Raw genomic sequence first — 15,098 nt, 5'->3', positions numbered from 1 at the left:
AAAAATCTGTTTTCAAACTGATTACTAGTTCAATTACATTAGGATTAGAGTTTGTTTATAGGCCTCTCTGAAAAATGTATCCAACAGCTGCAGTAGATTCCCGAAGCAAGTCCTCACAAAGATTAACAAAGAGAATTGGATCATTGCCGTTGTCGGATCTTTACACTGAAGTAAAATAAATTAGTTTTGTCTGGTTTGCTGTGATCCAGACCCCTCAGGTCGTCTGGGACCAGTCTTCTTTCATTATGAGGACAGAACTCCCAGTTCTTTTAAATCAGGGCTGACTTCCTCTCTATCTTTTAATCAATCATCAATGTCTTTTGAACTTTAGATCTTTTTTATTTGACTTCTATTAGAATTTCTATCTAAATGTTTTTTTGTGTGTCACCTTATGTAAGGCACTTTGAATTGACTGTTTAAATGTACTTCCACATGTTAAAATCAATATTTGAATGGAACAGTACTTATTTTATATGATCAATATTTTATTATCATTCTATTATTGTGGCATTTCAGGTCCCTGTGCGTGTGTGTTTAGCTCAGAAGATACAACGCAGTCTGTGTCGCCCTCGTGTGTTGGAAAAGGTAAACTACACATTGTTCTCAGAATTGTTGAGTTTGTTGACAACCTCCACTGTGAAGCATAAACAGTGATAAACACACATTTTCCTTTTAGCAGAACCTGGTTCGCCTGCTTTCGAAAAAATTATGACAATACACTGACAGCCGGTTTCTTTCAAGGTGAGAAAATAAAGAACCAAAAGGGACAATGCACTCGGAGCGATGTTAATCATAGACATATGGTTTTCTCAGCAGCCATTTTGACATGAGGGGAGTAGTCACATCAGTAAAGGTTTTCCTCCTATAGAACAGAACCTTGATTAAAGTCATTAAAGGCTGCTGCTGTGAAAGTTCTACGGTGGAACATCCAATCCAACAAACCAGACAACTTAGTTAAACTCTTTATTTTTCTTTAATGTCAGAATTGTTATTGTACATGGACATCCCAATGGATTTGCACTTCTTTTTACAATATGTACCACATATAACAGCACCTACATGTTATTTACACACATTACACAAGATTGTATCACAAAGCAGTGTGTGAAACTAGCAAAAAAAACAGTGGCCCTTGCCTCGTCCAGCCATCACAACCAATAGTCCATGAACTGGCGAGACAAAACAAAGTATCACAGCCGTTGGCCCCCTGTAAATTAACAGGTAACTTCTGTTTAAAGCTGAAATCACAAGTGTCGTTTCTGAAGTACAAGAGACAGAATGAAAACAAAGCATCTGTTTGGGTTCTTATCAGTGGGACAAACGTAAACATGTCGGTAAAATGCAAGATTTGAAACACTGATACTCGTCTTTATGCAAACACGTCTTTGTCCAATGCTGAGAGGGAGACTAAATGTTTCGGTAATTGGAAACTAAATACAAAAACTTAAATACGATTTGGGACAATGGTTCTTGAGCAAAGAAAACTGTTGAAAATAAATCTTGCTTACTCTCGTCATCCCACCATTCAAGTTGAGAACCACGACCTGTGTGAATCGGACCTGCTTTGTGATAAAACCCTGGTTTGGGCTGCAAAGAGCAACTAAAGAGAAAAAGGATGAATTTAAGTAAAACAGAAAATTGGGTCAAGTGGGTGCTGATGCAGAACCCTGCATCCACAAGCGCACACACACATACTCAAACACACACACTCACTGTTGCACAACAACCAGAGATACTGTAGCAGCTTTCTCAAAGGCAAAGACGAGTACAACACAGTAAGTGGCAGTTCTGCTGTCAGATATGCAAAAAACACAAAGCAGCAGCAGAATGAGAAACACGCTGACAAGCGTTGTGAGTGGAGCCACACAGCAGGGACGCTCAGCCCCATGGAGCCCGAGTTTCAGTCCAGCCTGGTCTGGCCAGCACTCCACAGAGGAGCAGGAAGTACATTTGAGGGAGGCGGGGAAGAGGACAGCAAACAGAAGGCTACAGCCCGGATCATCTGATAACTGGATGTGAAGCACAAAGGAACCCGGCCATAAACAATGTCTAAATGCAACAATCTGCAGTTTAAGGATTTAAAGAGTGACATGTGCTTGCTTCTGTATTAGGTCTACGGTGGGAAACCAAACAAAAAGGAAAGAAACATACTCTCATAAAGACTACAACCCAAACATGGCGGATGTCTGAGACAACAGGTGTCAGGTGGTGGGAAACAAAGAAGGGGAGAACTATGTGGGTTGGTAATAAGGAAAGTTTTCTTTATTTGTAGCATTGCAACTAAGATGAATAGGAGGAAGATTTCAATGGTTGGCCAAGGCATCAGTCCACACCAGCTGTCCAGTCGGCCACCGAGGAGAGGACAGAGGAGGGATTAGTGGTGTAGGAAAAGTTCAGAGCATCCTGTTACGTTTATGAGTGGGTGAGTCTGTGATGACGTCACTACAGGGGGCAGGGCCGCGTTTGCGATTGGCCGTGGAATCCAAATGAAGCGCCATCTCCTCAGCGATGAAGGTGTTGAGGTCCACGTCATGAAGGCCGTTCCTACGCCGGCTGAGGGACTGGGCAGGATGGGTTGGGGAACCAGGAGGACCCGAGCGCACAGAAATGCTCGCCATGGCACCGCTAAGACCTGGAAAGACCAAAAAATGGAATAAGGCTACAGCATACAGTATGCAATCCAGCATCACATCACGCTAATGAAACAGATGCTAACTGAACAAAGCTTCTCGACATACCGTGCAGTGCAATGGCCTCTCTGAAGGGCTGCAGGTCGGTCTCCACAGAGCTGCCTGTCTCAGGGGGCGCTGGTCGGCTTGCAGAAACCATGGCAACCCTAGGTGGGGCCCGACCTGTCCTTGGGGGGGGGACTTTGCCACACAGGAAGCTGATGAGATCCTCTCGCCTGATCGTTCTTCTGCGTTTCTTTACCCATGCAATAACCTCCTTATTTCTGCGCTGGTAGCCTAAGTGTATGCCCAGGTCATAGCTCCGCTGACGGGCCTCCATACTCTCTGATGACAGACAAGGACAAATACTGTTAGGGAAATCTGAAGCCATTTAAATACTTGAACTGATTGAGGGCTTGAAAAATAACGAGGAAACGGGTACTTGCCTTTGTACAGGTTAGTGACAGCTGTGGCTGCGTTCTGGAAGGGCACCCAGAGAGAGAGGCCTTGCTGCTGACAAACTCTGTCTGTAAATGAGATGCAAAGAGGTTTTATTACAGAAACTTTAAAATGTCAACGCTGCTGCATAAAGACCAAGCTCCTCCTGCAAAACTCAAATGTCCTCTCTGGAGTAATTTCGAGCAAAAACAGTCAAACCACCCTCACTCGTTTAGGAGACAAGTAATTGGGATATAATTCCCAGGGCTACTTTAAGTCTTATTGTACAAAGTAGTTCATAGGCCTAACAATAACAGTGTAATTATGCAAAAAGTGACAAGTGATTTAAGCAGGTCTGAACCAATCAGTGTAAAAAATAACTGCAGTGGTGCTCTAAGAGAAGCAGTATATAAACAGTATAAATAAAGAGCTGCTGACTTCCGCCAATGTTTACCAACAAAACGTGTATGTTTATAATAGGTGAAGGCCTGAGTTGCACTATTTAAACACTGACTGCAGTTATATACAGCCAACCTGCAGGAGCGGGCTATAGGGTTCCCCTGGAAATGACTCACTCAGAGGTGTATAATTTTAAGAAGCTATTCTAAACATACAGTGGAGGGAGGTTGGTGGGAGTTTGGAAGCTGAAGCATCTCACTGAGCAAGATTTCCAGACTAAGTGAAGGATGACCACAGTGGCTGTAAAACAATAATGCAAAGGATGATGCAACTATGGATTCAAATATAATCTGCCTGGAAAAAATGAACCAAAAACAACCGTGGACATGTTCCTCTCTTTAGCCAAACTACAGTCTGCGTTTCTATGTTTACTTCCCATTTCAATATGAGCGAATAGCAGAAGTCGATTGAACAATTTCCTGTAGAAATCACTCAAAGTCAGTGTCACGGTAAAGCAGCTGATTGGAGACTTAAAGAAGACAACATTCAAGATAACCATCTCGCCATTTTGTTCTGGATATTGCACACACAGCTGCAAACCGTGTTAAGTCTATTGGATTACGTGTTGGCACAAAATGTCTGTGTCAATAACTCATCAACATCCAGTTCTGCACCGCAAAAGAATTATCGCTGTATTTCAGTCGTCAACAATCGAGTTTGTTTTCAGCCGGAGGAACTCCTCCCTTTGTATCGCCATTTTGACTGAGCTGGGTTACTGTTAACGGGTGGACTAAACATTTTAGTGTGAGTCAAAGGACCAGTATGTGCTGGAAACAATGATCCCACACACACGCACCACTGGGGGGTTAGAGAGCCGGGGCTCGAGAGCCTCTTCGTGGGGCTACGCTACAATCTGTTATCTATCCCCGGAGGTCTCCCTGTCAGCTCCAGGCCACCGGGAACCACATCCAGCCCCGATATCCCTCAGTCTGACACGGTCACCGGCTGCTAGCCCTCGCTACTAGTTGACGTTAGCCCCGGTGAACTAGCTCCGGAACCCGGGTCACAACATGGAGGAATTAACAAACACGTGAACTCGGGAATTTGATGGACGCATATAAATGTAGGTGTCACCCAACACAAGCGGACACTAGCATCGCTGGTGGCGCTGCTGGGGAAACAGCTGCTAGGAGCTAACACCGTTAGCCTAGCCGGTGCCCTTTGTGTCTCTGTGGCCGGCGGTGTCGCTAGCTAGCGGGATTAGCGTTCATTAGCATTAGCACTGACAGTTAGCTTTGGTACGGACCTTTGTAGAGCTGAGCTACGGCGGTGGCCGAGTTCTGGAACAGGTGCCACAGCTTCTGTTGACTTTGTTCCGACTCCTCCTCGTTCGGCTCGCTCTGCTCGGCCTCGGCCAGGCACTGTCGCTCCCACTTGGAGAACCAGTGCTCGGGGCCGTGCTCCTGGATCTCCCCCTCCTCCTTCCTCTCCTCCATAGCTAAGGCGCTAGGCGTTAGCCGGTTAGCTTCTGGAGCTAGCCCGTCGGTGCGGTGTGCTGGATGGTTCGGAATTCGGGGGGGGGGGTCTGATCACCGTTGTCCTTGTGCGCGCTGTTAGAGAAACACGTTTAAAACGTCGCTAGCGGCGCGGGGGGAAGTGAAACAGCGGTTAGAGCCACATTGTTCGATTCTTTCCACGAAGCTCGTCCGAAGCTCAACGTGAAACAAACCGAACAAGCGACCGCGATGACAACATCTAAAGGGCTCCGCTGCCAGACACGCCCAGCCCGTCGCTGCACCGAGCGGGGATTGGCCGGAAATACTTTTTATGGGTGGTCCCCCGTGCAAACCACGAAGCCTGATTGGCTGAGGGGCAGGAGAGAGAAAAGGTCAAGAGAAAAACAGAGTTGACTCCGCCCATTAATGCGCGTGTGTTTTTGTCCATGTTCCGGTAATTATACCTTTGTGAGGCCCATATTGAGCAAATGTCCTTACAAAGTAAGGACATTTTGGAATGTGAGGACATTTCGACCCGTCCTCACAAATTCAGAGGGCTGTTTCAGGGTTGAGCCTTGATTTTAAGGTTTAGGATTAGGTTTAGGTTAGAATTAGGTTAGGGCTAGGTATAGTTTAGGGTTAGAATTCGGTTTAGGTTAGGGTTAGGTCTAGATTGGTGTTAAAATTCTAGTTTGTATGGTTAAGTTCTACGGAATGTATTATGTCAATGTGTGTCCTCCCTGAAATAGAAGTACACTCATGTGTGTTACTCATGTTGTGGGGACCTTAATCTGTTTACACAGTCACATTATGGGGACTTGTCTCCCTTATTGGGAGAAAAAGTAATTCCCCGTAACATGAGTATTGAATTTAAAGGTGGAGACATGTTTTAGGTTAAGGTTAAGGTTAGCCAAGTAGCTACCATGGTTATGTTTAGAATAAATCTCCTGAAATCAATGTAAGTGAATGTAATGTCCTCTGAAGTCACTATGTGTGTGTGTTTGTGTGTGTGTGTGTGTGTGTGTGTGTGTGTGTGTGTGTGTGTGTGTGTGTGTGTGTGTGTGTGTGTGTGTGTGTGTGTGTGTGTGTGCATTCTATCCAGAAGGGGGCAGACTGATCATGGAAATATTACCCATTATTCTCTGTGGCGAAAGTATAGAGACCTGTCTGCAATTAGTGGTAAAGGAAGCATGGAAACATATATACTCATCGAAAGTAAAAGTACCTCATTCACTTTTATAAGTGAGTATTTTCTTTTAAACACATTATCCTTCTCCCTAATGCAACGGTCTACTACATCATGTACCGTGGCCACAGTAAATTCGGTCTAATACAAGAATAATACAAACTGTCATATTAATAAATGGCTGAGTCTCGGTGGTTGCTTCTCCTGAATCAATTTAAGATGTAAAGAGTACATGTGCAAAGTACATAAAAGTTATAAAGTAAATTATAGATGCATGCAAAATCCAATTACTTACTTACAGTAACAAAGTAAATGTACTTTCTTAAATAGCACCAAGTAAAAGTACCAATATAACAACACAAATTCCAATCTTAAAAGTAAAAGTCCTGAATGCATATTTTTCCAAAAGGAAAATAAAGATGTTATCAGCTAAAGTAACTTAAAATATCAAAATAAATGTACATGTTTTGCAGAATTTGAACCCCTGTGAATGATATGTTACTATAAGTTACATTATAGAAGCTGATGGATCTCGCAAGCGTGGTTTCATAGAGCTGTTTTTAACTTGGATCCCTTCAAGAGGTGCTGAAATAATTAATGGGAGAAAAAATAAGTCTTACACACAATGTTCCACGTTTTCAGACATTTCTCTAATCTTTGATTTTCTTTGTTGAATAAATATCTCTTTTGGCGTCAAACAGTTGTTAAGGTTGTCCAAGAAGTTATGACGGGAAGTGTCTCTGGAACTGACAACATCTCAGACATCTGAACATGACAGGTAGACACAACAAGGCAAAGCTTCTATGTAAAGGGATCAGAACAGATATGGTTTTGATGTCAAATTTAAATCTCAAGACGAAATTGTAAACATAGATGTCAAATGTAGAAAGTACAATTGTGTGAAAGTGTGAAAGGGCATAAAATGGAAATACTCAAGTGAAATACAAAATAAGTCAAACGTGTACTCAAGTGAAGTGCGTGTGTAAATATACTAATATTCAAAATTTAATTACTCTGTAAAGTACATCCCCTTTGCGTATTTTGGTCTGAAGTATTTTTTTCATTTGTGGTTGGTTTTCAATAAAAGAATACAAAGTTTTTTCTTAACATTGGCCACTAGAGCCTAGTTTTTAAACTGAACATGTATTGATGATATCTGAATGGAGAACATGTGAGCAGCAGTCACTTACACACAATGTAAACACTGTCATCTGTTATAATCATCATCACAACCCTTAGTTATGTATTTATTGTTGTAATCTAGATTTGCGGGCAAAGTTCAATTTCGCACTATCTTTCTGACACCAGTCATAAGTCATTGGGCGTCGGATCGAGGGGGTCCAAAGATCTGATGAGTTATAACAGAGACACTGAGTGCAAGCTCTCTCTCTCTCTCGCTCACTCTCTCTCACACATGTCTGTCTCTCTGTCAGACTGTGTCTCTCTTTGATTCTTCCTTTCTTTCTCACTGTTGGTGATATTTCTGTTTTTGATGATGTCTAAGGAGAAGGATGATTTTCGCAGCGTTGAGGAGCATTTCCAGGAACGAGGGCCAACTGTCACATTCAGCAACTTGAATTACTGTGTCCAGGATACGAGATGCTGCCGCAAGATAGGTGCTGAAAAATACATCCTCAAAGATGTGAGGTAGGATATGATAGCTCCCAGTGAGCATGTACATAGATGGACCATAATATAAAGTGTGTTATCACAAACAGGTGACTGTAGATGCTTTACAGCTACAGCTGCTTGTTGACCATCACACTCAAGCTGCTTTTCTTTGCTTTCTGTTTTTATGTATTGTATAAATATGACTTTTAACCATATTCCCATTGTTGTTTTGTACATAGCATGTTGGTCATAAGGCCTCGAGTCTATAATATTTCATTGTTTTAAAGTAGCTCCTGTAAAAATATTGACTTTACTTCATATTGATTTTGCAGTGGCATCATGAGACCTGGGATGAACGCTATCATGGGTGCGACAGGAAGTGGTAAAACATCGTAAGTAAAATGTTCTCGTTCAAGCAAACACAATATGTCTCACAATCATAGACAGCTAAATGAATCTCCTTTTCCTTATCAGACTTCTGGATGTAATAGCAGGAAGAAAAAACCCTGCCGGATTGCGCCAAGGGATCATCTTGGTGGATGGAAAACCCGTAACTTCTGAACTCCGGCTTACCTCTGCCTATGTGGTCCAGGTGCACATATATAAACACACACACACACACCTTTTACGTTGCTGTGGATTGTTACTGACTGGTTTGTGCGTACGTTGTGCTTGTGTCTGCAGGATGACATCCTGATGGGAACTCTGAGTGTGAAGGAGAATCTGTTGTTCAGTGCAAACCTCCGTCTCAACCCAAAGCACCACTCCACCATGGATAAATCCAGCAAAGTAAACACCATAATACAAGACCTGGGCCTGACCGACTGTGCAAACACTAAGGTACAAACACAAGCTCATTTATTGTGCATTGTAGTAAATCAGATCATATAATTATTTATTAGTTGAAAATCAATGATGGCACCTGTTTTATTTTTGAGCCGAGGACAAGGTATAGAATATCTCTTCTATGTTGAGGGTCTACCGCACAATTTAAGATGCCAGCCATCAGTTGGCAGTATATGATCTATTATGATATTTCTGAATTAGGTTGGATTATAATAATTACCAGAACACACTCACAAATATCGGTAACAAAAAAATGCCGTATTTCTCTCATTAAGCTCCATGATTTATCATCTGGAAATTTGATGAAAATGTTGAAAAACATTCTATCCAACAATGTAAAAGAAATTGAAAAGTACTTCCTGCATCTGTCCATTTTTCTAGATCTGCTCCAAAATGTTATGCGTTCTTTCATATAACCTCCTTGGCCGCTTTAGTTAGAGTATCTATTTATTTACTGTATGATGTGTTTCTTGTGTGTATGTCCAGATCGGGACCGAGTTTATTCGCGGTGTATCAGGAGGTGAGAGGAAGAGGTGCAGCATCGGGATGGAGCTAATCACTTCTCCTTCTCTGCTGTTTCTGGATGAACCAACCACAGGCCTGGATTCCAACACTGCCAACTGTATCATCACTCTGCTGCACAAGTACATAACACAATAACTAATTAATCACACGGTAGACATATAAAATATAAATTACATCTGGAGCCTGTAATGCTGCGAAAGATGGTGGGTGAACAGCGGGCATTGTTCTGTTTACTGTCTACTGAGATTAACATTAACTGTGGTTGGAGCAGCCATTATTGATGATCTCTGAGCAGCTTCCCTTTCTTCTGCTGTCTCTATGTTGTTAACGATACGTGAGCATGAATGTGATTTTTTTAAACATGTGTCCAGGCTGTCCAGGAGTGGTAAGACTGTGATCTTCTCCATCCACCAGCCACGCTTTTCCATCTTCAGGCAGTTTGACCACTTGAGTCTGATGCATAAAGGGGAGGTGGTGTATGCAGGAGCAACAGATCACGCACTGGACTACTTCACAGACCTTGGTACATACGTGTTTAGAAATAATTTAATATAACGATCATTAAAAAGATTAAGACGTTGTATTGCCGTATGAAATGCTGTTTTATACATAATGTTCTACTGCCTTAATATGAAAGTATAGATCGTGAACTATTGTTCTATGTACACTCTCAAATACCATGTGGTGTGCTCTTAAAGACACTCACCGAAGTAGTTCACATGTTTGATGCTGTGTTTGGGTTTTTGTACAGGTTATCAAATTGAGTCCTTCAACAATCCTGCTGATTTCTTCATGGACATCACAAATGGAGAGGCAGTCTCCACATTACAGTCACTCACTGCAGGTACACACACACACACATACACGCACGCACACACACACAGTATGTATGTTTTTCTGGATTAAGATGTAGATATTTACTATGTGCACGTAGTCTATGTATTATCTAGCTAAATTTGGTTGGATCGATATATAATCATTGTTTCAGCAGTATTTTGGTAGTAATATTTTTAAATACGTAGCTGATTAATAATATAACTTACTGTAAAGTCACTAGAAAGCCTATGAAAATGGTGCTTATGTTTCAGTATAGTAATATCCTGTTCGGTCTTTCCGCAGATGATAGTAAAAACACATTGGCAGGAAAATATCGCCAGTCCCAACTCTGCCAGAAAGTTCTTCAGGAGCTGGAGCGCGTAAATCAGAGCATTGGTGATGGGGTCAAAGGTCAGGATGAGGTTCCCACCTATGTTACGTCTTTTCTCTATCAGGTGAGACAACTCTGGAATCCCAAAGGAATGTAGATTAAAGATCAAACAATAATAATATTTCTCACATTAAAATCTAAATAGAATAATTAGAATTACTATTATTTATTAGAATAAATGCTGATAAAGTTTTATGAGTTTTATGACGTTATTATATAATTAAGTAACATCAACTTATCCTGCCAGACGTTCTATCATGGTTCTTGCCCGCAGAATGAACCCAGTTTATGGAGCAATCAGGTCATTATGACCATGAAAGATGTTTTAATCTCTGTGTGTGTGTGTGTGTGTGTGTGTGTGTGTGGGTGTGTGTGTGTGTGTGTGTTTGTGTGTGTGTGTGTGTGTGTGTGTGTGTGTGTGTGTGTGTCCCACAGATGCGTGTGGTGTGTGGCAGGACGGTCATGAACGGTCTGAGGAACCCTCAGGTCTCTTATGGCCAGTTTGCCCTAAACATCTTTTTTGCGCTTCTTGTGGGACTCATTTATTACCAAATGCCTCTGACGATGCCTGAGGCTCTACAGAACAGGTACCAGGTTTAACCAGCACTACAAAATCTATTTCCAACATAATGAAAATAAAAGCTAGATCAAATTTAAGAGGAGATGAAGATAAAAAATGTGGTGAGACAGCGAACTGAGAATATCTCCACATCAGAAAACGGCTGAAAGAATAGATTGAGCTCTGAAGATAAGATGGAGACAAATGTCAAAGTGACTTTTAAGACAATAATGTGGTGAGTACAATTTGAAGTGCAGTAAACGAGTGAGATAAGCCACGATGTGAACACGAGGACACAACTTTTATGATGCTCTTGTTTATGGGTCAGAAGGTGATTGGCCTTGGTCTCTAATCCACAGGAGTGGAGCGTTCTTCTTCCTCATCATCAACATGGTGTTTGGGAACCTCTCCGCTGTCGAGATCTTTATCAACGAGAGGAGGATCTTCATGTGAGTGTGTACAGATGTTTTGAAAGCATTAAATCTCTATTTTTAATTTCCCTTTATAGTGTAAGGCTGACATTAACATTTTTTATTCTTAAAATTAAGTTCATTCCTGTGTTCATGGGATTTATTGACAAATACAAAACATACATAATCAAACAGGTTATATCAGAGGCTTTCATTTGTCTGTTTATTTCCCATTGTTTAAAATTGTCCGTGTTTCTTCTTTGCAGTCACGAGAACTCCAGTGGCTATTATCGTACATCTGTCTACTTCCTGTCTAAGCTCTTTGCTGATCTTCTTCCCAACCGCATCATCCCCATCTTTGCGTTTGCAGCCATCGCCTACTATATGATGGGTAATTATCTATCTGTATACAAGCCTGTGTATGCAGGTGTGTGTGCACCATATAACTGTACATCATTCAGTTCAGAGACTGTAATAAGGATGCGGTACGGGTGCTGCCATCTTGTGCTTGTGAAACCATTGGACACCAGATTCTGTGCAGCAGTGATCGCATAGGAGATCCACGGTAACAAGGTCCCACCGATGTATGAGCTCGACCAATCGCGAGTCAGTCTCAGCTGTCAATCATGAGGTTTCACCCCTTTTTTTTGTAATCAAATCAGTGTTAATTTTGGCAGCTATTTTTGATTTAGTCTTAGTCTTAGTCTTTTGACGAAAATGCATATTAGTTTTAGTCACCTTTTAGTCATTTTAATCCTTCTTAGTTTTAGTCTAGTTTTAGTCGACGAAAACAAATTCCATTTTAGTCTAGTTTTAGTCGACGAAAACAAATTACATTTTAGTCTAGTTTTAGTCGACGAAAACTAATTCCATTTTAGTCTAGTTTTAGTCACATTTAATATCCACATTAAACTCCTTTTCTATAAAAACATATAGCTGCAGCCTAATAGCTTAAAAATATATATTTAATTTTAAATGTGAAAACAAAAAGGGAGAGCAGGTCAGACTGGAGCCGGACACAGAAACTGAACATCGGTACAAACCAACTGAAGCTTCTGCTCTGATCAAGAAGCTGAGGCGCTGATCTCTGAGCAGCTGAGACCAGAGAAACTCTGGTTTTCACTGTTTCCATAGTTAAGAAGCAGTCGGTCACTGAGAGGCTGCTCCACGAGAACGCGCTCTGCTTTCACTGTGTCTCTCTGAGTGAGTGCGCGAGGCGGGGGGCGGGGCTACGGACCGGAGCGCTATCTGGGAGCGCACAGGCACACACACACACACACACACACACACAGATTCACTCGCCCGCTCCTGATACTTCATGACGGCCTGATACGATGATGTTTTAAAAATGATTGTGACTTAGTCAACCACCAACATTTTCGTCTCGTCTCGTCTCGTCAACGAAAATTAAAATAGATTTCGTCATAGTTTTTATTTTCAAAGATTCGTTTTCGTTACGTCTTCGTCTCGTCTTCGTCATGGAAAAAAGGTCGTTAACGAATATATTTCGTCATCGTCTACGTCAACGAAATTAACACTGAATCAAATGACTTATTAAAACCACACTTATTAGTGAAATTAACACTTGAATATACAGCGGTGTGAAAATAGCTACCTATAATAATAATGTCCCATTTCCTATTTACTAACATGGAAGAGGCGGGGTTTATGACCTATACTGCCGTCAGCCATCAGGGGACGAACAAATAGATATGATCTGTTTTAGGCTTGACTTTATTCCAAGAGGATTCCAGTTTAGAGAAAAGAAAAATGGAGATGAATGCAGACTCCTCTGTCATCTCATTTACACGTTTGTTCTCCTTCAGGGTTGAAACCTGCCTTCGTGGCCTTCCTGTGTTTTGCTCTGACCATGTCTCTGGTCAGTCTGGCCGGAGTCAGCCTGGCTTTCCTGATCTCAGCAAGTGTTTCCTCCTTTGCCGTGGCTAACATCTTGATTGCTATACCCTTTGTCTTCATGATGGTGAGACACAAAGACACACACAGTACAGACACCATGCAACAACAACAATTAGGCTTATAAATATGATGCTTTCATGAATACAGAGTCTAATTCTCTCCCTCGTTCCCTGTTTCAGGTTTTCGGTGGTTTCCTTGTCAATCTTAACGCCATGCTGAGCTGGCTATCGTGGCTGAAATGGATCAGTATCTTCAATTACGGATTGAATGTAAGATGTGGAAGAGGAGGAGGGAGTTTTCGTAATCTGAATGAGATCAGTGGGACAGAGGTTAAAGCAACACCCTGTCACTCTGCCTGAGAAACAGCGCCCTCTGCAGCCAAACGTGGTGAATAACTCTGTTGGGGATTCATGACGCCATTAATGTCAAGTTCAGACCACAAGACTTTCAAAGTCATCGAATCAGTAACTTCTGATCACAAGGAGAAAGGAAGAGGAGAGGATTCAATCTCCCTTTAAGTGGGTTTAAAAATAGACCTGCCTATACATGCTACTTTTAGTATGAAAGAGGTAAACCAGCACTTCTCATAGTAGATTGTATAACTGCTGATGTGAACAGATGTGCAGGCAATTCCAAGTTAGTGAACCATCAAACTCCATTTGAAGCCGCTGTTTTAAAGGTTTAAAAAGTCATTAAGTTTTGCTTTAACATGTCTTTATCTGGAGCCAGGAAGTTGTTCAGGCTCTTCTCTTCTCGTCTCTCATTTATTCAGGCTGCGTTCATCATCGAATTGGAAGGACAGGTGTTCTACAACAACCAAACGAGGTGAGTGTCATAACACAGTACAATAACCCCCCAACCCTCACACACTCACACTCACACACACACACACTGAGCTTCTGTTGTCTGTGCTGCAGGATCCCAGGGGAGGTGTTCCTGAAAAGGCAGGGCATTGATTACTCTGTGTGGGGCTTCTGGCAGAACCAGGTGGCTCTGATGGGAATCATTACTGTCTGCATGTCCCTGTCCTACGTGCAGCTGAGACGCATCAACCGCTGGAAATGAAAGCAACGTCCAACTGTTTAAATGAATCCCTCAACCATGCACTATGCCTTTTTTCCTATTTGTTTAGCCGGGGGGCGATAGAAAGCTATTTGGTTTATGTGTGATCATTTAAAGTATTATAACAAATCATATCTATTGAACATTACACATAATACTGTGTGTGTGTGTGTGTGTGTGTGTCACGTTCTCAAACATAAACAAACACACGTGCTGTAAAATCTGACCTCCAGGTAGATAAGCTGCAGATAAGCACTCCTGGTCCGTCCACGAGGGGAAATGTCAAAGTCGAGCTCTTACAAAGCTTCTTATAACATCTGAGACATGAGCTACAGTCAAGAAAACAGTTAAACACTTTAAAGGGAATCTTTGTATTTATTTAAAAAAAAAAAAAACATTTCCCCCCACTTCTCCATGTGAAGAATAATAAATATAATATAAAACCATTTCTTAAAGCCAGTAAATGATTTGTCATTGTATAATAAACATTTTTACAAGCATTACTGTATTATCACAAAGTAAAGAACAGATGCTTTGACAGCTGACTTTAGAAGAATGAAAAAATGTACATGCGGATCTGAAAAGAATTAAAATCAACTTCTCAGTTTCCTCCGTCATTGACATTAGATTTAACGTTGGATTATTTCTTCCTTTTCCACGCTGTCTGTCAGGATCATATATTATATGCATTATCTCATACCTTGGCACTGAAGCTGCATGGTGTTTACACTGGTTGACATTTTAAAACTCAGAACTTTCCAATCTCCACCAAG

At 41.6% G+C, this 15,098-nt stretch overlaps 2 protein-coding genes across 2 annotated transcripts; one reads left to right on the top strand and one right to left on the bottom strand.

Moving 5' to 3' along the window:
- Nucleotides 1-950: 950 nt before the first annotated feature.
- Nucleotides 951-5,308, bottom strand: hapstr1b (HUWE1 associated protein modifying stress responses b). The gene is made up of 4 exons (XM_053419136.1): nt 4,813-5,308; nt 3,116-3,196; nt 2,739-3,014; nt 951-2,632 (listed from the first exon to the last, which is right to left on the bottom strand). The coding sequence occupies exons 1-4, from the start codon at nt 5,000-5,002 to the stop codon at nt 2,394-2,396; spliced, it is 786 nt and encodes a 261-aa protein (XP_053275111.1). The 5' UTR covers nt 5,003-5,308; the 3' UTR covers nt 951-2,393.
- A 2,375-nt stretch (nt 5,309-7,683) lies between these two features.
- On the top strand, nt 7,684-14,658 carry abcg2b (ATP-binding cassette, sub-family G (WHITE), member 2b). Its single transcript, XM_053415515.1, has 15 exons — nt 7,684-7,835; nt 8,132-8,191; nt 8,274-8,391; nt 8,484-8,639; nt 9,132-9,289; nt 9,542-9,693; nt 9,922-10,014; nt 10,290-10,441; nt 10,813-10,964; nt 11,296-11,385; nt 11,613-11,737; nt 13,173-13,327; nt 13,443-13,532; nt 14,036-14,088; nt 14,181-14,658. Exons 1-15 carry the CDS (start codon nt 7,684-7,686, stop codon nt 14,326-14,328), a joined length of 1,854 nt encoding a protein of 617 aa, XP_053271490.1. The 3' UTR covers nt 14,329-14,658.
- Nucleotides 14,659-15,098: the final 440 nt, after the last annotated feature.

This window comes from Pleuronectes platessa, chromosome 3 (genome assembly GCF_947347685.1).
Source record: "Pleuronectes platessa chromosome 3, fPlePla1.1, whole genome shotgun sequence".
NCBI classification, from domain to species: Eukaryota; Metazoa; Chordata; class Actinopteri; order Pleuronectiformes; family Pleuronectidae; genus Pleuronectes; species Pleuronectes platessa.
The sequence above is the reverse complement of the archived record's forward strand: the minus strand, read 5'-3'. Positions and strand labels throughout refer to the sequence as shown.

Bases quoted from the DNA above. Each gene is read 5' to 3' on its own strand.
- hapstr1b (XM_053419136.1), bottom strand. From the start codon at position 5,002: ATGGAGGAGAGGAAGGAGGAGGGGGAGATCCAGGAGCACGGCCCCGAG. The intron at 3,197-4,812 runs GTCCGTACCAAA...TCTCATTTACAG, and splicing joins CGTAGCTCAGCTCTACAAAG to ACAGAGTTTGTCAGCAGCAA. The intron at 2,633-2,738 runs GTATGTCGAGAA...TGGTCTTTCCAG, and splicing joins AGAGGCCATTGCACTGCACG to GTCTTAGCGGTGCCATGGCG.
- abcg2b (XM_053415515.1), top strand. From the start codon at position 7,684: ATGTCTAAGGAGAAGGATGATTTTCGCAGCGTTGAGGAGCATTTCCAG. The intron at 9,290-9,541 runs GTACATAACACA...ACATGTGTCCAG, and splicing joins ATCATCACTCTGCTGCACAA to GCTGTCCAGGAGTGGTAAGA. The intron at 11,738-13,172 runs GTAATTATCTAT...GTTCTCCTTCAG, and splicing joins CATCGCCTACTATATGATGG to GGTTGAAACCTGCCTTCGTG.